Raw genomic sequence first — 23974 nt, 5'->3', positions numbered from 1 at the left:
TAATGGTTGCAGTGATGCTCACTGAACTCAGAAGAAGAATGGATGAACAAAGTGAGAATTTCAACAAAGAGGTAGAAAATATAAGAAAGTATTAAATAGAAGTCACAGAGCTGAAGAATACATTAACTCAACTGATACATACAATAGAGGAGTTCAACAGCAGAATAGATGAAGTGGAAGAAAGAATGAATAACTCAAAGACAGGGCAGTGGAACTCACCAAAAACAGAGCAGGAAAAAGCAAAGTGAAGATAGCTTAAGGAACTTATGGAACATCATGTGGACCAACATTTGCATTATAGGAGTCCCAGAAGGAAAAGGGAGTGAGAAAGGGGCAGAAAAATTGTTTGAAGAAATAATGACTAAAAAAACTTTTTTAACCTGGGGGAGGAAACAGACACCCAGATCCAGGAAGCTCAGAGAGTTCCAATAAGATAAACTCCAAAAGACCCACACCAAGACACATTGTAATTAAATATCAAAAGTTAAAGACAAGGAGAAAGTCTTAAAAGCATCTTGCTGTACACAAGGGAACCACATGAGACTATCAGCAGATTTTTCAGTAATAACTTTGCAGGACAGAAGGGAGTGGTATGATATATTCAAGGTGCTCAAAGTAAAAAACTGTCCTTCAGAATTGAAAGAGAGATAAAGCGTTTTCCAGACAAGCACAAGCTAAAGGAGTTCAACATCACTAAACCCATCTTACAAGAAATATTAAAGGCAATTCTTAAATAGAAAGAAAGGGTGCTGTTAGTAACAGGAAATATGAAAGTATAAACCCAAGTGGTAAAGGTAAATATATAGTAAAATTCAGAATAATCTAATATGTGGACATGGTGAGTTAATCACTTATAAAGCTATGAAAGTATGAAAGTTAAAGACAAAATAGTAAAAATAACTACAATAATTTGTTCATAGATACACAAGATAAAAAGATGTAAATTGTGACATCAAAATGTAAAACATGGGAGGGGGAATAAAAATGTAGAGCTTTAGACTATGATCAAATTTAAGTTGTTATCAACTTAAAATAGACTATTATAAATATAAGTAATATGTTTTATATGTAAACCACATGGTAACCATAAAGGAAAAACTTATAGGAGATACAGATAAGATAAAAGAAATGAATCAAAGCAAACCACTAAAAAAGTCATTAAACCAGAAAGGAAGAGATCAGAGAAGACAAAAGGAGCACAGAAGAACTACAAAAGAGCCAGAAACAATTAACAAAATGGCAATAAGTACATACCTATCAATAACTAATTTAAATGTAAATGGATTAAATTCTCTAATGAAAAGACATAGAGTGGCTAAATGGATAAAAGAAAACAAGCCTTCTGTATGCTGTCTACAAGAGACTCACTTCAGATGTGAAATTACACACAGATTGAAACTGAAGGGATGGAAAAAATATTTTATGAAAATGGAAATCAAAAGAAAACTGGGGTAGCTATAGCTATCAGACAAAATAGACTTTAAAACAAAGACTAATATAGACAAAGAAGGTCATTATATAATGATAAAGGGGTCAATCCAACATGATATAACACATATGCACCCAACATAGGAGTACCTGCATATATAAAGCAAATATTAACAGAGCTAAAACGAGAAATAGACAGCAATACAGTAACAGTAGGGGACTTTAATTCCCTACTTTCATCAATAGATCATCCAGACAGAAAATCAATGAGGAAACATTGGCCTTAAACAACACATTATACCAAATGACTTAATAGAGATATCCAGAACATTCCATCCAAAAGCAACAGAATATATATTCCTCTCAAGTGCACATGAAATATTCTCTAGGATAGATTATATGTTAGGCTACAAAATAAGTCCTAATAAATTTAAGAAGATTGAAATCATATTAAACATCTTTTCTGACCATGTGGTATGAAGCTAGAAAGCAATTATAAGAAGAAAACTGGAAAATTCACGAATATTTAGATATTAAACCTTCTGCTGAACAAACAACGGGTCAAAGAAGAAATAAAAAAATACTTTGAGACAAATGAAAATGGAAACTCAACATACCAAAATTTATGGGATGCAGCAAAAGCAGTTCTAAGAGGGAAGCTCATAGTGATAAATGGCCTACATCAAGAAATAAGAAATATTAACAAAAAAATCTAATTTTACACCTCGAAGAACTAGAAAAAGAAGAATAAACAAAGCCCAAAGTCAGTAGAAGGACGGAAATAACAAAGATCAGAGCAGAAATAAATAATTAGAGACTGAAAAAACAATAGAAAAGATCAATGAAACTAAGAGCTTTTTTTAAAAATATAAATAATATTTTCAAACCCTTATCTAGACTCACTGACAAAAAAAAAAAAGAGAGAGAGAGGACTCAAATAAATAAAAACAGACATGAAAGAGAAGACATTACAATTCATACTACAGACATAAAAATGATCATAAGAGACTACGATGAACAATTATATGCCAACAAATTGGACAACTTAGAAGAAATGGATAAATTCCTAGAAACATGCCACCTACAAGACTGAATCATTGAGAATTAGAAAATCTGAACAGACAAATTACTAGTGAGGAGACCAAATCAGTAATCAAAAACCTCCAGAAAAACTTAAGTCCATGACCAGAATGACTTCACTAGTGAATTATACCAATATTTAAAGAAGAATTAATGCCAATCCTTCCCAAATTCTTCCAAAAATATAGAAGAGGGAACATTTCCAAACTCATTTTACAATGCCAGCATTACCCTGATACCAAAGCCAGACAAAGATGCCACCAAAAAAGGATATTACAGGCCAATATTCCTGATGAACATAGATGCAAAAATTCTCAACAAAATTTGGGAAAATAAATTCAACAATACATTAAAAGGATTATACATCATGATCAAGTAGAGTTTATTCCAGGGATGCACAGATAGTTCAACATGCACAAATCAATCAATGTGATATAGCACATTAACAAAATGAAGGATAAAAATAATATGATCATCTCAATAGATGCAGAAAAGCATTTGACAAGATTCAACATCCATTTACGATAAAAAAACTCTCAACAAAGTGTGTAGAGAGGAAAATACCTCAACATAATATAGCCCATATATGACAACCCTATACCTAACAACATACTCAGTGGTGAAAAGTTGGAAGTTTTCCTCTAAGATAAGGACCAAGACAATAATGTCCACAGTCACCACTTTTATTCAAGTTCTAGCCAGAGCAATTAGGCAAGAAAAAAAAAATGCATCCAAATGAAAAAGGAAGAAGTAAAACTGTCACTACTTACAGAAGACATGATATTATATGTAAAAAAACCCTAAAGACTCCACCAAATAAACAAATCAGTAAAGGTGCAGGATACAAGATCAATATATAAAAATCTGTTGCATTTCTATGCACTAATAAGGAACTGTCAGAAAGAGAAATTAAGAAAACAATTCCATTTACAGTTGCACCAAAAAGAATAAAATACATAGGAATAAATTTAACTCAGGAGATGAAAGACCTATACACTTTAAACTATTCAATATTGAAGAAAGAAATTAAAGACACAAATAAATGGAAAGATTCTACATGTTCATGGATTGGAAGAATTAATATTGTTAAAATGTCCATACTACCCAAGCTATATACAGATTTAATGCAATCCCTATCAAAATTCCAATGGCATTTTTCATAGTAATAGAATAAACAATCCTAAAGTTTGTATGGAACCACAAAAGACCCTGAATAGTCAAAATGGTCTTGAGAAAGAGGAACAAAGCTGGAGTCAAACTACATTACAAAGCTGTGATAATCAAAACAGTAGAGCATAGGCATAAAAACAGACTCATTGATTAGTGGCACAGAATAGAAAATCTAGAAATAAAACCCATGCATAGGTAGTCGATGAATTTATTACAAAGAAGCCAAGAATATACAATGAGGAAAGGATAGTTTCTTCAGTAAATCGTGTTGGGAAAAATGAATAGCCACCTGCAAAAGAATGAAACTGAACCTCTATCTCACACCATATACAAAAATCAACTCAAAATGAGATTATAGACTTGAATGTAAGGTCTGATACCCTGAAACTCCTAGAAGAAAACATAGGTGGTAAGCTCCTTGGAATTGGTCTTGGCAAAAGTTTTTGGATTTGATACCAAAAGCAAAGGTAACAAAAGTAAAAATAAACAAGAGGAACTGCATCAAACTAAAAAGTTTCTGCACAACAAAGAAAGCTATCAACAAAATGAAAAGAAAACCTAGTGATTGGGAGAAAATAGTTACAAACCATACATCTAATAAGAGGTTACTATCCAAAATATATAAGAAACTCCAACAACTCAAGAGCAAGAAAACAAAAAATCTAATTTAAAAATGTTCAGAGGATCTGAATAAACATTTTTCCAAAGGAGACATACATATGGCCAACAGATACATGAAAACACGTACAACATCACAGGAATGCAAATCAAAACCACAATTAGATCTCACCTCACACCTGTTAAATGACTATTATCAAAAGGACAAGAGATAAGAAGTGTTATCTTGTAATGAGGATTTGGAGAAAAGGGAACCATGAATTGTTGGTGGAAATGTAAACTGGGGCAGCTACTATGGAAAACAATATGCAGGTTCCTCAAAACATTAAAAATAGAACTACCATATGATCCAGCAATTCCACTTCTGGGTATTTATCCAAAGGAAGCAAAAATACTAATTTGAAAAAGTATATGCACCTCCATGTTCACTGCAGCATTGTTTATAATAGCAGAGACATGGAAGCAACCTAAGTATCCATCGATGGATAAATAGATAAAGAAGATGCGGTAAGTATGTATACAATGGAATATTTTTCAGCTATAAAAGAGAAGGAAATCCTGCCATTTGTGACAACACTGATGGACCTAAAGGGCATTATGCTAAGTGAAATAAGTCAGACAGTGAAAGACAAATATCATATGATCTCATTTATATGTGGAATCAAAACCAAAACTGATACCCCCATGACCTCATAGATACAGAGAACAGATTGATCATTGCCAGGAATGGGGGATGGGTGAAATGGATAAAGGTGGTTACAGGTACAAATTTGCAGTTAAAAAATAAATGTCATGAGAATATAGTGTACAGCATGGTAACTATAGTGAATAATATTGCAATTTGAAAGTTGCTAAAATAGTAGATCTTAAAATTCTCATCACACAAAAAAATTTGTAATTCTGTGTGGTGATGGATCTTAACTAGACTTAATGTGGTGATCATTTTATAAAATATACAAATATTGAATCATTATCTTGTACAACTGAAACCAATAAAATGTTACATATCAATTATACCTCAATATTAAGAAAAGAATTTAGGTCAATTAAGATATACAGAAATAATTTTCAAAATTTCAAAACTAACTTTTGGTATAAATATCAGTATGAAACCAGCTAACAACATTAAAAACTTTAAAAAATTAGTTGTCCACTTTTGTGTATGGGTGTTATACTCAGTTTTTTCATCAGAAATTAATGATTACTTATGAAGCTTAACACCATAGTGGCCAATAACTATAACATTCTAATACTACTATAGTTCATCAAATCTAAGATGCTATCATATGTAAGACTCATCCCAATTTCAAAGATGTTAAATGTTAAAAAAAACCTAGAAAACTGTGCCTTAGAAATGATGAAATATTGTGGTGGTTGTGGTAGTAGTAGAAACAGCAGAAGTGGTGATAGTTGTAGTAGTAACACATACATATAGTGCTTATTATGTGCCAGGTGCTCTTCTAAGCCCTTTACATATATTAACTCATTTAATCCTCATAAGTAAAGTAAATACTATCATCATCATCATCATCATCATCATCGTCATCAACTTCAAAGATTTAAAAACTTGCTTATTGTCATCAGCTAGTAAATGATAGAGCCAATAGTTTATTAAAAATGCAAATTTGGGAGAGTGGACAAGATGGTGGAGTAGAAAGACCCTAAGCTCACCTCCTTTCATAGGCACACCAAAATTACAACTATTTACAGAGCAACTATTGATGATAATGACCTGAAGACTGGCAGAAAAGATTTTCCACAACCAAAGAAGGAACCACAATGAGAGGGGTAAGAAGAATGGAGATTCATATAGTCAAGACCCACATCCCTGGGTCAGCAACCAAAAAATGGAAGATAATCATAATTGCAGAGGTTCTCCCCAAGGAAGGGGGTGTGTCCCTACATTGGACTCCCCAGCCGAGGGTTCTGCACCAGGAAGAAGAGTTCCCAGAATGGCTGGCTTTGAAGGCCAGCAGGGATTGTGACTCTGCTCTTAAAGGGCATGCACAAAATCTCACACATTCTTAGTCCTAGCACAGAGGCAGTAGTTTAAAAGGAACTAGGATCAGAACCGTTTGCTGAACTTGAAGAGACTCCTGGAGGGGCAGGAAGCAACTGGGACTCCCTCTGGGAACATAGACTCTGGTGGCAGCCATTTTGGGGAGCTGGTTCTACCACAAGGACATTGGTGCTGGCAAGTGCTCTTCTGGAGTCCTCCCTCTAGCCTATTCTGGGGGCTTACCAGCTACAAGTGGATGGCACCATCCACAGCCCACCCCCCAACCCTCCCAGTCAGCCGTCATGGGACCCAGCCCCACAACCAGCAGGATGGCATCAGCCTTGGGACTCCCTGGACAGTACAGCCAACTATGTCAGGACCGGGCCCTCTCCACAGCAGCCTCAGCGGGAAGAAGGACCTGGCAGCCAACCAGGTGGGGGCCAGCCCCCACCTACCAGTATACTCACAGGGAGCCCTGCCACAAAAAAAGGGCCCACTCAGCCCACACAGTGGCACCCCTAGATCATACAGCTCCAGTGACCATGGGGGAGTGCACTGCTGGTCCCCATAGGACAACTCCTACATAAGGCCACTTCTCCAAGATTGGGAAATGTAACCAATGTACTTAATACATACATATAAACACAGAGAATTAGGCAAAATGAGGCAACTAAGGAATATGTTTCAAATGAAGGAACAGGATAAAACCCAAGAAGAAAAACTAAGTGAAATGGAGGTAAGCAATCTACCCAATAACCAGTTCAAGGTAATGATCACAAAGATGCTCAATGAACTCAGGAGAAGAATGGATGAACAAAGTGAGAAGTTTAATAAAGAGTTAGAAAATATAAACAAGAACAAAACAGAGATGAAGAATATATTAACAGAAATAAAAAATACACTAAAACATGAAAATTTTAATGTTTCATAATCCTTTGTATATTTTAATTGGTAACTAGTATTTTGAAGGGTTGAATTGCAAGTGGACAAATATACATTATACATGCAATTCTTGGAAAGAAATCCTATGAGAGTGTATGCAGATATTGGAGCTAGATAATCAAAGAAAGTTGTGCTGTGCTGAAGAAAAGTGTAAATCTTTGTTTTTGTTCTGGAAGGAGGGAGTGCCTCAGCTTCAGAAAAGTGAGTTAAATATACTCCTTGTTTCTTGAAACATGCTCAATCCAGTCTTGTTTATTGTATTTTACTTTTCCCCTGTATCTTCTTCCCCCATTCCCTTCCCTCATAATAGGCACCCATAACATATATCAAGCAAGTATGATGCTTTACTTGTTTGATATATGTCCTTGGCTGTCTTTGTATTCTTATAAAATGAACAATACTCTTTTTTGCTTGTGATTTGTGTGTAGTTGTTTGTAATTTTAATAAATGTTACATAGTAATATTTGATAGGTCTCAGTTTCTTATTCAACACTATTTTTCATTCAAGACTATGTTTTAAGGTCTATCCATGTAATTGTATATAAATCAAAACAGCTTTATTTGTTTCAAAACCTGTTTATGCCAGATTGGATTATTATTGTAATTGTGGAATTAAACTAAATATTATGGACTGGTTAAATACCAGTGTAAAAATAGAGTTACTCTTTCCCTGAAAACTAAGTTTGGAACTGCTTTGGAAAGTTTTGATAAAGCAAGTCACAGAAGAAATTGCTGAGCTAGGTATGAGCAAGATAACACTAAAAGGCTGGGGAAAAAATTATAAAAATCTAGAACTTTGGTTGTTTTGCTAATGTCTTTAAGTCCCCCCCCACCCCCGGCTATTTTAAAGAAACTGAAATGCGAACTAAGAGATGATGTCTTATGAATAAGACTACGCAAGAAAGGAGATGAGGAATTCCAATCAGTGGACTAATTTCAAAGCAAAGTCTGTGGTCCTATATTAAAAGATTGACTAATGAATGTACATACATCTATTTAAGTTAAAGTAAAATGTTTCACATATAGCACTTTCCTTTTTTAAATGATTCTTCACTTTAACTTACTTTGGAATTAAGTGAACACTTCCATTCCACTGTATCAATTAAGAGGCCCACTATTGTATATGCTTAAGAAACCTGAGCCTAGAAAGGGAGAGTGGGGAATAGAATATACAATATTTGGGAAGAAATTACAGTAACATGTAAAAATGCTTATGCAATAATATTACCTAGGAAAGTAGTACACAAAATAATATACACAGTACATTTATGTCTATTGTGGTAGATTGTTTATGAAGATGGCTGCAGTAATTCCTCCCATTCCTGTACATAGGTCCCTTTACAGTGTAAATTTGCTGTTCTATTAAGAGGTGGAGTCTATTTCCCTATCATGTTAATCTGGGTTGGCCTTGTGAATTGCTTTGACGAATAGAATGTAGCCAAACCTAGGCCTTGAAAGGCCTTGTGGATTCTGCCTTCACCATCTTGGAACACTGCCCTGAGATTGCCATGTGAAGAAGCCAGGTCTAGCCTGGAGGATAGAGGACACATGGAGCAGAGACAAGTGCTCCAGCTGAGGCCCCTTATACTAACAAGCCAGTGCTTGCACCAAACATTTGACATGTGAATGAAGCCATCTTACATTATCCTGTCCCAGGCAAGCCACCAGATGACCACAGCCTCATGAATAAACCCAGATGAAACCAGCAGAACTGCCCATCTACTCGTAACCCAAATTGTTGATCCACAGAACTTGTTGTTTGAAGCCATTAGGTTTAGGGATGGTGTTATAGTGCAATAGATAGCAGATAGAACTCTACAGAGCAGTCATGCACTACATAAAAAAAAAGGAAGTGAACAATACAGTTGACAAAGAGTTCTACAGGAATGTGTTTTTAAGTGGCAAAGAGGCCCTGGATATTGAAAGTAAATATTGTTGCTCAGGAATTAATGACTTACCATATCATTTTTCATTAAAAACTTACATATTTCTCAACATTTTCAAAGCTAAATTTGGAGGGAAATCCATTCTTTTAAATGTTAATATTATAATTTTACATTTATTAAAATCAAATGAAAGAATTTTAAAATATTAACTTACCATGGTTTTAGTGCAGTATCCTGAGGCAATTTCATAGTGAACCTGATTTTTCTCTTCTAATATTTTTGGGCCATATGATTCCACAATAATATACAGGCCAATATTTTCTGGATAGACTATTTGAGCCCAAACTGACAGGTTTTGTCCCTTGTCCAAAAGATAAAAAACACGAAAAATATCATTATGAAATGCCATGTAGGGGCATTTTTCTTTTGTTTTGAAAGCTAAACTTTGTGCTTCCAGTTTTAAGGGATATTCCTGTGGATATATTGTGCCATTTTCAAAAACATGTATGAGATACATTTTACCAGATGTATTCAAGGAAATTAATGATTTTATTGTGCTATTTGTCCATAAATGCAGCTTTACTGCATCTTTAATATTAATCTTGAAATAAAACATGACATTATTTTCCATTTTTACCACAATATTTCCATAATAATCTGGAAAAAAGAGAGAAAAGTTTGTGTTATTCTATGTTGACATAAATCCATGCTGTTTTATTTAAGTGCACTATTAACCAAAATAATTTCTTTCATAGTGATTATTTATATACTTCAAGAAAATTAGAGTGTTCAGGCACAAACCCATAACTTTACAAGATGTTTGAGAGCTTCTCTCCCACTTCATAACAGAGAGTTTTTTTTTTCTGCATACCTTTCTCCTCACATTCACTCTATCACTTTTATAATCACATTATTAACATAGAAGAAAGAGCTGGAATTAGTGCATTAAATAATAAATGAGGATGAGCATGACAGGAATGGTATTATTAGGAAGCATTGTATTATGGACTGAATTATGTTCCCTCAAAATGCATATGTTGAAGCCCTAACTCTCATTGTGACTGTATTTGGAGGTAGAGTCTTTAAGGAGGTAATTAAGGTTAAACAAGGTCAGAAGGATGGGGCCCTAATCCAATATGACTGATGTCTTTATCAGAGGAGGAAGATACACCAGAGAGCTCTTTCTCTCTCTGCATGTACAAAGAGGAAAGGCTATGTGAGGACAAAATGAGAAAGCGGCCACTGTCTTCAAGCCAGCAAGAGAGTCTTCATCAGAAACCAACCTTGATGACACCTTGATCTTGGACTTCTAGCCTCCAGAATTGTGAGAAAATAAATTTCTATTGTTTAAGCCACCTAGTCTGTGGTATTTTCCTATGGCAGCCATAGTAGGCTAATGCAATTGGGATGAAGAAATGGTGGTGGGAGGGAGACAGCACCTCTTCAGGTTCACTTTATACAAAATAATTAACTTTCTCCCCTTAATACAGTATTATGCCTAAGTCGTAGAGGTTCATAGACAATAAGTCCCTTAACCTCTTTGGTTCTATAGCCATATGTATAAAACGAACAGTTGGACTAGTTGGTTTCATAACTTCCTTTCCAGATACGACACTCTTTGCGTACATTCCCTAGGAGTATATTTTCTTTAATTTTCAAAAACAACACTGAGAAAGGACTGGCTGAAAGGAGGAAGGTGAATTCAAAGAGTTAGGGAGGTTCAGAGCTCTTTGTGCATTTGCATCTTACATTTGGAATATGAATAATTAAGTGACATTTTCACAACTTGCCATAAATTATATTCTAATCAAGCTCTTAAATCAGAAATACCAATTTTTTTTTAGGATCAGAATACTTTAATAAGATAACAGTGTCAGCATACTACCATTTTCCTATCACACTGCTCATTAAAAACATTATTAAATGAATTTTGGATTAAATACGAAGTTAAGATGAAAATTAGGAATTATATTTTTAAATAATGAGGATAAGAACACTATATATAAAAGTCTGTGGGACGTAGCTAAAGCCATGCAGAGAAAAATTCATAGCATTATGCTTTTCATAGTTTTAAATGCTTAGAAAACAACAAAAACTGAAAATAAATGAACTAATTATTTAACTCAAGAAGCAGGCAACAGAATACCAACATTACAAACAAAAAGCAGAAGTGAAGAATCATTAATGACAAAAGCAGAAATTAAGGAATTACATAAAAAAGAAAGTAGATTTGATAAATCAAAGAGTTCTTTTCAAAGGAAAGGAAAACAAAAACAAAAAATTCTAAAAGAACTAAATGATATCTTGCAAGCCAAACTAGCAAGGAGTGGGACATAAACAACATTATAAATAAGCAAGAGAATATGATTACAGATACATAAGAAATTTAAACATTAAAATGGGAAGCCTTTGCCAATAAATTAGAAAATCTAGAAAAAATGAATGCTTTCCTAGGAATAAACAAACTTCTAAAATTGGCTGAAGAAGAGATGAAAGACTTTAATAGACCAATTAGAGAAAATAAAATTAATGAAGAGATATAACATTCCTGGTTGGGAAGACCTGATATTGCAAATATGCAATCATCTATTCAATAAATATCAATATTTACTGAATGCCCACTATAGCTACACACTGTTTTAGATATTTGGGAGGGACATATTAGTAAAAAAACTGAAAGATCATTTTCTTTTGTAGCTTCTATTCCTTTAGGGAAGACAGCCAATAAACATAAGATAAGTAAATTATACAGTGTGTTAGGTGATTAAAGCTACAGTAATCAAAACAATATAGATCTTGTGGAGATAGATGAGGGAAGGGGATAGCCTAGAAACTGAACCCAGTTAACATGAGGAATAAATGCATAATAAAATTGGCATTTCAAATCTGTAGGGTAAGCGGTGTTTAACAGAAGACTGATTTGAAGGCAACACCAGGTTTCACAGGAAAAATAGAAATAAAAAATAAAATTAGATTCCTTATACCAAATATATTTCTAGATGAATTAAAGATTGAAACATAAAAATTATAATGATAAATTATAAAAAGAAAATATGTGATAATATCTTTATAATTGGAAAGATCTTTCATATTATGATGTTACAGAAGAATTCACAAATAAAAATACAAATTTGACTACATAAAAACTGAAATTGTAAATGTCAAAGTCCCTGCAAAAACGCACCAGAAATTACACACAACAGAAAATATTTGCAATATGTGTCAAAGACAAATGGATAATATACATTATAAGTAAAAAACATATCAATAAGAAAATAAGCAATCCAGTGCAAAATATCTAAACAGTATGAATTGACAATCCACAGAAAATATGACCAATGAACATACAAAACTAGATAAAACATCTAATTATAAAATGTGCAATTAAATGAGAATTACACATTTTTCTTCCACACTATGGGTAAATAGTAAACAGATTTTATAAAAATATACATTTTTCAAATACTTTTGGGTGAGTTTAGACTGACAATTTTAAGGCTTTATCAACTTTTTAAATATTCAGAACTCTGATTCAAGAATTCTGTATCTAATAATCTATGTTACAGGAATACTTGTACAAGCATACAAGTATATATATACATATGTATATATATGCATATTCTCCACAGTGGTTTCTTTAATTTAATTTTTATTTTATATTGGAGTATAGTTGATTTACAATATTGTGTTAATTTCAGGTGTGCAGCAAAGTGATTTAGTTATACATATACATACATCCATTCTTTTTCAGATTCCTTTCCCATATAGGTTATTATAGAATATTGAGTAGAGTTCCGTGTGCTATACAGAAGGTCCTTATTGACTATTTATTTTATATATAGTAGTGTGTATATGTTAATCCCAAACTCCTAATTTATCCCTCCCACCACCTTTTCCCTTTGGTAACCATAAATTTGTTTTCGAAGTCTGTGAGTCTGTTTCTGTTTTGTAAATAAGTTCATTTGTATCATTTTTTAAGATCCCATATAAGAGTGATATCATATGATATTTTTCTTTCTCTGACTTACTTGAGTTAGTGTGATAATCTCTAGGTTCATCCATGTTGCTACAAATGGAATTATTTCATTTTTTTATGGCTGAGTAATATTCCATTATATGTATGTACCGCATCTTCTTTGTCCATTCCTCTGTTGATGGACACTTATGTTGCTTCCATGTCTTGGCTATTGTAAATAGTGCTGCAATGAACATTGGGGTGCATGTATCTTTCTCAAATTATGGTTTTCTCTGGATATATGCCCAAGAGTGGGATTGCTGGATCATATGGTAATTCTATTTTTAGTTTTTTAAGGAACCTCCATACTGTTCTCCATAGTGGCTGTACCAATTTACATTCCCATCAACAGTGTAGGAGGGTTCCCTTTTCTCCACACCCTCTCCACTATTTATTGTTTGTAGACGTTTTGATGATGGCCATTCTGACTGTGTGTGGTGATACCTCATTGTAGTTTTGATTTGCATTTCTCTAGTAATTAGCAATGTTGAGCATTTTTCATGTGCTTTTTCACCATATATATGTCTTCTTTGGAGAAATATCTATTTAGATCTTCTGCCCATTTTATGATGGTTTTTTTTTTTTGATATTGAGCTGCATGCACTCTTTGTATATTTTGGAGATTAATTCCTTGTCGGTCACTTTGCTTGCAAATATTTTCTCCCTTTCTGTGGGGTTGTCTTTTCATTTTGTTTATGGTTTCCTTTGCTGTGCAGAAGCTTTTAAGTTTCTTTAGGTCCTACTTGTTTATTTTTGTTTCTATTTCCATTTCTCTAGGAGGTGCGTCAAAAAAGATCTTGCTGTGATTTATGTCAAAGAGTGTTTTTCCTAGGTTTTCCTCTAAGAGTTTTATAGTGTCCAGTCTTACATTTAGGTCTTTAATCCATTTGGAATGTATTTTTGTGTATGGTGTTAGAGAGTGTTCTAATTTCATTCTTTTACATGTAGCTGTCCACTTTTCCCAGCACCACTTACTGAAGAGACTGTCTTTTTTCCATTGTATATTCTTGCCTCCTTTGTCATAGATTAGTTGACCATAGGTGAGTGGGTTTATCTCTGAGCCAGTACCATACTGTTTTGATGACTGTAGCTTTGTAGTACAGTCTGAAGTCAGGGAGCCTGACTTCTCCAGCACCGTTTTTCTTTTTCAGGATTGTTTTGGCTATTCAGGGTCTTTTGTGTTTCCATACAAATTAAATAAAAATTTTTGTTCTACTTTTGTGAAAAATGCTGTTGATAATTTGATAGGAATTGCATTGAATCTGTAGATTGCCTTGGGTAGTATAGTCATTTTGACAATATTGATCCCTCCAATCCAAGAACATGGTATATTTTTCAAACTGTTTGTGTCATCTTCGATTTCTTTCATCAGCATCTTATACTTTTCAGAGTACAGGTCTTTTGCCTCCTTAGGTAGGTTTACTCCTAGGTATTTTATTCTTTTTTGATGCAATGGTAAATGGGATTATTTTCTTAAATTCTTTCTGATCTTTTGTTTTAGTGTATAGAAATGCAACTGATTTCTGTGTATTAATTTTGTATCCTGCAACTTTACTGAATTCATTGATGAGCTCTAACAGTTTTCTGGTGGTATCTTTAGGATTTTCTATGTGTAGTATCAGGTCATCTGCAAAGACAGACAGTTTTACTTCTTCTTTTCCAATCTGGATTCCTTTTACTTCTTTTTCTTCTCTGATTGCTGTGGCCAGGACTTCCAAAACTATGTTGAATAAAAGTGGTGACAGTGGACATCCTTGTCTTGTTACTGATCTTAGAGGGAGTGCTTTCAGTTTTTCACCACTGAGAATGATGTTAGCTGTGAGTTTGTCATATATGGCCTCTATTATGTTGAGGTAGGTTACCTATATGCCCACTTTCTGGAGAGTTTTTATAATTGAATATTGAATTTTGTCAATTTTTTTCCTGCATCTATTGAGATGATCATATGGTTTTTATTCTTCAGTTTGTTAATGTGGTGTATCACACCAATTGATTTCTGGATATTGAAAAATCCTTGCATCCCCGGGATAAATCCCACTTGATCATGGTGTATGATCCTTTTAATGTATTTTTGGACACAGTTTGCTAGTATTTTGTTGAGTATATTTTCGTCTATGTTCATCAATGATATTGGCTTATAATTTTCTTTTTTTGTGGTATCTTTTTCTGGTTTTGGTATCAGGGTGATGATGGCCTCATAAAATGAGCTTGGGAGTGTTCCTTTCTCTGCAATTTTTGGAAAGAGTTTCAAAAGGATAGGTGTTAGCTCTTCTCTAAGTGTTTGATAGAATTCGCCTGTGAAGCCATCAGTTCCTGGACTTCTGTTTGTTGGAAGATGTTTAATCAAAGTTTCAATTTCATTACTTGGGATTGGTCTGTTCATATTTTCTATTTCTTCCTGGTTCAGTCTTGGAAGATTGTACCTTTCTAAGAATTTGTCCATTTCTTCCAGGTTGTCCATTTTATTGGCATAGAGTTGCTTGTAGTAGTCTCTTGGGATGCTTTGTATTTCTGCGGTGTCTGCTGTAACTTCTCCTTTTTCATTTCTAACTTTATTGATTTGAGTCCTATCCCTCGTTTTCTTGATGAGTCTGGCTAATGGTTTATCAATTTTATCTTCTCAAAGAACCAGCTTTTAGTTTTCTTTATCTTTGCTATTGTTTTCTTCCTTTCTATTTCATTCATTTCTGCTCTTGACGTTTATGATTTCTTTCCTTCTGTTAACTTTGGGTTTTGTTTGTTCTTCTTTCTCTAGTTCCTTTAGGTGTAAGGATAGATAGTTTATTTGAGAATTATTTTGTTTCTTGAGGTAGGCTTGTATAGCTATAAACTTCCTTGTTTGAACTGCTTTTGCCGCATCCCATAGGTTTTGGATCATCGTGTTTTCATTGTCATTTGTCTCTAGGTATTTTTTATTTCCTCTTTGATTTCTTCAGTGATCTCTTGGTTACTTAATAACGTATTGTTTAGCCTCCATGTGTTTGTGTTTTTTACGTTTTTATCCCTGTAATTGATTTCTAATCTCATAGCACTGAGGTCAGAAAAGATGCTTGATATGATTTCAATTTTCTTAAATTTACTGAGGCTTGATTTGTGACCCAAGATGTGATCTATCCTGGAGAATGTTCCTTGCGCACTTGAGAAGAAAGTGTAATCTTCTGTTTTTGGATGGAATGTCCTATAAATATCAATTAAATCTATCTGGTCTATTGTGTCCTTAAAGCTTGTGTTTCCTTATTAATTTTCTGTTTGGATGATCTGTCCATTGGTGTAAATGAGATGTTAAAGTCCCCCACTTTATTGTGTTACTGTTGATTTCCTCTTTTGTAGTTCTTAGCAGTTCCCTTATGTATTGAGGTGCTCCTATGTTGGGTGCATATATATTTATAATTGTTATATCTTCTTCTTGGATTGATCCTTTGATCATTATGTAGTGTCTCCCTTGTCTCTTGTAACATTCTTTAATTTAAAGTCTATTTTATCTAATATGAGTATTGCTACTCCAGCTTTGTTTTGATTTCCATTTGCATGGAATATCTTTTTCCATTCCCTCACTTTCAGTCTGTATGTGTCCCTAGGTCTGAAGTGGGCCTCTTGTGGACAGCAAATATATGGGTCTTGTTTTTGTATCTATTCTGGAAGCCTGTGTCTTTTGGTTGGAGCATTTAATCCATTCACGTTTAAGGTAATTATTGATATGTATGTTCCTATTATCATTTTCTTAATTGTTTTGGGTTTGTCTTTGTAGGCCCTTTTCTTCTCTTGTGTTTCCCACTTAGAGAAGTTCCTTTAGCATTTGTTGTAGAGCTGGTTTGGTGGAGCTGAATTCTCTTAGCTTTTGCTTGTCTGTAAAGCTTTTGATTTCTCTATCAAATCTGAATGCAATCCTTGCTGGGTAGAGTAATCTTGGTTGTAGGTTCTTCCCTTTCATCACTATAAATATGTCATGCCACTCCCTTCTGGCTTGTAGAGCTTCTGCTGAGAAATCAGCTGTTAACCTTATGGGAGTTCCCTTGTATGTTACTTGTCGTTTTTCCCTTGCTTCTTTCAATAATTTTTCTTTTTCTTTAATTTTTGCCAATTTGATTACTATGTGTCTCGGCGTGTTTCTCCTTGGGTTTATCCTGTATGGGACTCTCTGTGCTTCCTGGAATTGGGTGGCTATTTCCTTTCTCATGTTAGGGAAGTTTTTGACTATAATCTCTTCAAAGATTTTCTCGAGTCCTTTCTCTCTCTCTTCTCCTTCTGGGACCCCTATAATGCGAATGCTGTTGCGTTTAATGTTGTCCCAGAGGTCTCTTAGGCTGTCTTCATTTCTTTTCATTCTTTTCTCTTTATTTTGTTCCACAGCAGTGAATTCCACCATTCTGTCTTCCAGGTCACTAATCCATTCTTGTGCCTCAGTTATTCTGCTATTGATTCCTTGTAGTATATTTTTCATTTCAGTTATTGTATTGTTCATCTCTGTTTGTTTGTTCTTTAATTCTTCTAGATCTGTGTTGAACATTTCTTGCATCTTCTCGATCTTTGCCTCCATTCTTATTCCGAGGTCCTGAATCATCTTCACTATCATTACTCTGAATTCTTTTTCTGGAAGGTTGTCTATCTCCACTTCATTTAGTTGTTTTTCTGGGGTTTTATCTTGTTCCTTCATCTGGTACATAGCCTTCTGACTTTTCATCTTGTCTATCTCTCTGTGAATGTGGTTTTTGTTCCACAGGCTGCAGGATTGTAGTTCTTCTTGCTTCTCTCCTTTGTATTTCCGTGGTGTCACTTGTAGCTTCTCTTTTTTCATTTCTAACTTTATTGATTTGAGCTCTTTATCTTTTTTTCTTGATGAGTCTGACTAAAGGTTTATCAATTTTGTTTAACTTTCAAAGAACCAGCTTTTAATTTTATTTATCTTTTCTATTGTTTTCTTCATCTCTATTTCATTTATTTCTGTTCTGCTTTTTATGATTTGTTTCCTTCTACTAACTTTGGGATTTTTTTATCTTTCTTTCTCTAAATCTTTTAGGTGGAAAGTTACGTTTTTTATTTTAGATACTTCTTTTTCCTGACATAGGCTTGTATCACTATAAATTACCCTCTTAGAACTGCTTTTGCTGTCTCCCATAGATTTTGGATTGTTGTGTTTTTGTTTTCACTTGTCTGCAGGTATTTTTTGATTTTCTCTTTGATTTCTTCAGTGATCATTGGTTCTTTAGTAGCATATTCTTTAGACTCCATGTGTTTGTGTTTTTTGTAGTTTTTTCCTGTAGTTGATTTTTAGTCTCATAGTGTTATGGTCAGAAAAGATGCTTGGTATGATTTCAGTTTTCTTAAATTAAGAGGTTTCTTTTGTGGCCTAGTATGTGATCTCTCTTGAAGAATGTTCCATGTACACTTGAAAAGTATGTGTATTCTGCTGCTTTTGGATGGAAAGTTCTCTCTCTCTATATATATTAATTCTATCTAATGTGTTATTTAAGGCCAATGTTTCCTTATTAATTTTCCATCTGGATAATCTGTCCTTTAATGTAAGTGGGTTTAAAAGTCCCCACTATCATTGTGGTACTGTCAGTCTCTCCTTTTATATGTATTAATAGTTGCTTTATATGCTTAGGTACTACTATGTTAGGTGCATATATACTTACAATAGTTATATATTCTCCTTGGATTGATTCTTTATCATCATGTAATGTCCTTTTTTGTCTCTTGCAACAGTGTTTGCCTTAAGGTCTATTTTTTCCAATATAAGTATTGTTACCCCAGCTTTCTTCTTGTTTCATTTGCATGGAATACCTTTTTCCATCTCTTCACTTTCAGTCTGTGTGTGTCTTTAGATATGAATTGACTCTCTTGTAGGCAGGATATATATGTGTTTTGTTTTTGTATCCATTCAGCCATGTCTTTTGATTGGAGAGTTTAGTCCATTCACATTTAAAATAATTATTGACATGTATGTTCTTATTGCCATTTTGTTAATTGTTTTGCAGTTATTTTGTAGTACTTTTTGATCCTTTCTTCGTCTTTTGTTCTCTTGTGATTTGATGACTATCTTTAGTGTTATGTTTGGATTCCTTTCTCTTTTCTGTGTGTGTATCTGTTATAGATTTTTGGTTTATGTTTACCATGAGGTCTACTTATAACAATGTATATATACATGTGATTGTTTTAAGTTGCTGATCTCTGAATTTCAAACACATTTTAACAAACCTGCATTTGTACTCTCCTCCCTGCGTGATTCCTGTTTTTGACATCGTATTTTACGTCTAATTTTTTTGTGCATCCCATAACAGCTTATTGTGAATATAGATTATTTTACTACTTTCGTCATTTAAGCTTTCTACTATCTGTGTATGTGGTTGATTTTCTACCTTTTTTTGTATATTTGCCTTTACTGATGAGCTTTTTCCTTTCATAATTTTCATGCTTCTGGTTGTGGCCTTTTCTTTTTTGCTTAGAGATATCCCTTCAACATTCCTTTTTAAGCTTGTTTGGTGGTACAGGACTCTTTTACCTTTTGCTTGTCTGTATAAATTTGACTTCTCCATCAAATCTGAATGAAATCCTTGCCAGGTAGAATATTTTTGTTTGTAGGTTTTTCCTTTTTATCACTTTAAATATATCATGCCACTCCCTTCTGTCCTACAGAGGTTCTACTGAAAAGGCAGCTGATAGCCTTATGGGAGTTCCTGTGTATGTAACTTGTTGCTTTTCCCTTATTGCTTTTAATATTCTCTATTTTTATGTTTTGGCATCTTAATTACAATGTGTCTTGTGGTTCTCTTTGAGTTGACCATATTTGGGACTCTCTGTGCTTCCTGGACTTGGATGTCTGTTTTCTTTCCCAGGTTAGGGAACTTTTCAGCTATTATGTCTTCAAATGTGTTCTTGGCCCCTTTCTCTCTCTCTTCTCATTCTGGGACCCCTATAATGCAAATGTTAGTATGCTTGATGTTATCCCAGAAGTTTCTTAAACTGTCCTCATTACTTTTCATTCTTTTTTCTGCTCAGCATCAGTGATTTCCACTACTCTGTCTTCCAGATTGCTGATCCATTCCTCTGTACCATTTAGTCTAATGTTGGTTCCTTCTAGTGTATTTTTCATTTCATTACTGTATTCCTCACCTCTGGTTGTTATTTACATTTTCCAACTCTGTTAAAAAATCTCTAACTTATCTATCTCTCTGTGCATCCATTCTTCTCCCCAGTTCTTTGATCATATTTATGATCATTACCCTGAACTCTTTCTTGGGTAGATTTCCTATTTCCACTTCACTTAGTTTTCAGGGGTTTTATCTTGTTCCTTTGTTTGGAATATGTTCCTCTGTTGTTTCATTTTGCCTAACGTTGTTTTTGTTTCTTTGTATCTGGTAGGTTATGTTTCCTGACCTTGGAAAAGTGGCCTTTTGTAGGAGATGTCCTATGCATCCTAGTAGCACACTTCCCTCTCATAACCTGAGCTATATACTCTAGGGTCATTCCCTATGTGGGTTGCATATGACCTTCTGTTGTGGTGGGTTGACTACTGTGGGTGGCTTGGTAGGCTTTGTTGGCTCCAAATCCAGTTGGTTGCCAGGCTCTGCCTTTTAAGGAGTCTGCCAGCCACTGGTTGGTGGAACCGGATCATGAGGTGGTGGGCTGCAGAACCCCCGGGGTCCCCGGTGTTAGTGCTTGTTCACTGGTGGGTGGGGTTAGGGTCCAGGAAATCCTGGGATTGATGCCTGTCCACTGGTGGGTGAATCCAGGTCTTGGAGCTAGTGCCAGCTTACTATTGGGCAGAACTGGGTCCTCAGGTCTGGCTGCAGGGCCCAGGGGCCCCAGAGTTGATTTCAGATTGCTGATGGGTGGGTCCAGTTCCTGACACAGCTGGATGTGGAGTCCAGAGTGTTCCAAAGCTTGTGTTGGCCTGTGATGTGTAGGTTCAGGTTCCAGCTGGTCACAAGGTTGGTGCTGGTCCACTGGGTCCACAGGTTGTGGGCTGTGGTTGTCCTCTGGTTGTCCTGTGGCTAGTGTCTGCCCACTGGTGGGTGAGGCTGGTCCCAAGGCTAGAGCAGGCTTTCTGGTGGCTGGTGCCTGCTCATTGGTGGTAGAGCTGCATCCTGGTGTCTCTGGCTACAAGGCCTTGGGGGCTCCAGGTTTAGTGCTTGAGCTCTGGTGTGTGGGTCCAGGTCCTGGACCCTCTGATGGGCAGGGCTGTGTCCAGAAGTGGCTGTGGGCTCTGGGGGTCTTAAGGAAGCCTGTCTGCTGGTGGGCAGGGCTGTGTCCCCACCTAGTTAGTTGCTTGGTCCAAGGCATCCCAGTAGTGGTGGCTACAGGCTGTTGGGCATGGGCAGGGTTGGGTCCTGAAGCTAATAAACTAGAGGGAGAATTCCAAAATGATGCTTGCCAGCACCAGGGTCCATGTGGTAGAAAGAGCTCTCAAAAATGGCTGTGGCCAGTGTCTGTGTCCCCAGCATGAGCTCCATTCTACTCCTGCCTCTCCAGGAGACTCTCCAAGATCAGCAGGTAGGTCTGACCCAGGATCCTTTCAAATTACAACTTCTGCTCTGGGTCCTGGAGCATGTGACATTTTCTGGGTCTCTATTTCCCACAGCTCTCCAGAACTCCTGAAAGTAAGCCCCACTGGCCTTCAAACCCAAATGTTCTGGGGAGTCATCATCTGGTGCTGGGGAGCACAATGTGGGGTTCAGACTGCTCACTCCTTGGGGAGAACCTCTGCAATTATAATTAGTCTCCTGTTTGTGGGCTGCCCAGAGACATGGGACTTGAGTATACTGTGACTCTGTCCCTCCTACCAGTCTCATTGTGGTTCCTCCTTTATATCTTTAGTTGTAGATCTTTTCTGGCAGGTTCTGGTCTTTTTCATCAATAGTTGTTCTGTAAATAGTTGTAATTTTGGTGTGCTTGTGAGAGTAGTGAGCTCAGGTCCTTCTACTCTGTCATCTTGTCTGAGTTCACCTGTTATATTTTGAATTTGCTTTTTAAAAAGTCTAGATAAATTCACAGGAACTTGTTAATAGTGGGTTATCTGAGAAATGGAAATAGTGAAGGCTGAGGACCTTTAACTTCATATCTCATATACTTATAAACTGTTTAAACTTTTTATTTCAGCATTTCTGAATGGCTTTCAGTACAATATTCAAACTTTAAGGTCCTCTAAAGTCTATCCCCAATTTATCATTCTGACCTTATCTTCTTTTCACTATGGTCTTTTAAAAACACAAATATCCTGCTTCTCTCTTGCTTATAACTCTTTAGAACCCCCTAGGGCCTTAGAAGAAGGTCCAATTTCTTCATACGACTTTTGAAGTCTTTAATAATCTGGACTCTATTTCTCCAGAAGAGACTCATCCCTTTTCTCTCTGCAGAACTCTGTTTCAGCAGTTTATCATCTTTCAAGTTCTGGAAAGTATCCTGTCATCTCTGTCTCTGGGTCACTGGGCACACCAATCCCATCAATTGTCTTCACTGTCTAACCCTGGTTTATTCAGCAGATCTCAGTTTAGATACCACTTCCCTACCTCAAGGTAGCCTTCCCTACTTCCATGTCTCCCAATTTGGGTAAGGTACTCAATCTGTGTGTTTCCATAGCATCCTATATTGTCTCTATCATAGAATTAAACATGTTGCTCTATTTGCATGTTAACTTGTCTTTATTCTATGCAATTTTGTAAACTCTGGGAGGGTGGGAATTGTGTTCAAATTACCACTATATCTCCAACCCCTAGCAGAATGCCTCACAAATAGTGGTGCTCAATGAATATTTTTCAATTATTTATTCCAAAAAGTACTTATTATATACTGTTCTAGATATTGTGGGTAAAGCAGCAAATATAATGAAGTCATGCAGAACTTTTTTTTTGGTGGAAGATTCAGCTACAAATAAGTACACATATCATTTGTTAGGTGATGATAAGTGCTGTGAACAAAATAAAGAAGTGTAAGTGGCAGAGCAGGGGAGTTAGGTCAGGGTCAGGGAAGAGCTCTCTGATAGGGTGACATTTGGACTTAGACCTGAATTAAGTATAAGAGTTATGTAGATATCAAAGTGAGGAATATTCTTGGCAGTAGATATCCAGGGAAACAGTAGATATCCAAGGAATAGCAAAGAGGCCAGTCTGGCTAAGTAACACTGAACAAAGGGTCGAGGGATAGAAGATGACATCAGAGTCCTGGGCCAGATCACATATTGTTTTTCAGGTGATGCTAAAGGTTTTAGATTTTATTCTGAGTGATATAAGAAGCCAAATGAGGGTTTTAAGCAGAGGAATAATATGATTTTACATATATTTTCAAAGGCTCACTCTGGCTGCTAGGTGGACTCTGGTTAGGGATGTGGACTCAAGGATAAAAGATGAGAGGCCACTTAAAAATCTTTTGTATGTACGGGCTAGAGAGGATAGGGGCTTGAACTGGAGTGGGAATGGTGAAAAAAGGTTAGATATTAGATACACTTTTTAGATATAGCCAACAGGATTTGATAATGGCTTGGTTGTGGGATGTAAAAGGGGAGGATTCAAGGATGAGGTGATGGTTTGTGGCTGGAAGAAAAGAAGTGCTGTTTACTCGATAGGGGAGAACTAGGGAAGAAGCAGGTTGAAGTGTGGGTGAGGGAAACAAGGATTCAGTTTTGGGTATGTTAGTCTGAGATGCCCACTAGTCATCCAAGTGAAGGTATCAAGAAGGTAGTAGGAAATAGTAGTTTGGAGTTCAGGCTAGGGGTCATGGATGGAGGGCAAAGAATGAATGTAAATAGAGTTTAGAAGATGTCTGAGAACCAAACCCTGAGGTAATTCTTCATTTAGGAATTAAGAAGATGAGAATGGAAAAGAGGCTGAGGAGGAATAG

General features: G+C 35.5%; 1 protein-coding gene across 1 annotated transcript in view; it reads right to left on the bottom strand.

Annotated features, from left to right (window-relative positions):
- The window catches only part of CATSPERE (catsper channel auxiliary subunit epsilon), a 219041-nt gene that overhangs the window by 85082 nt on the left and 109985 nt on the right, over positions 1 to 23974 (bottom strand). The window contains exon 4 of the mRNA XM_036869246.1: positions 9338 to 9780. Coding sequence (XP_036725141.1) covers positions 9338 to 9780 — 443 coding nt within the window. The remainder of the gene's footprint in view (positions 1 to 9337; positions 9781 to 23974) is intronic.

The sequence above is a fragment of the Balaenoptera musculus genome, chromosome 1 (assembly GCF_009873245.2).
Source record: "Balaenoptera musculus isolate JJ_BM4_2016_0621 chromosome 1, mBalMus1.pri.v3, whole genome shotgun sequence".
Classification (NCBI taxonomy): Eukaryota; Metazoa; Chordata; class Mammalia; order Artiodactyla; family Balaenopteridae; genus Balaenoptera; species Balaenoptera musculus.
The sequence above is the reverse complement of the archived record's forward strand: the minus strand, read 5'-3'. Positions and strand labels throughout refer to the sequence as shown.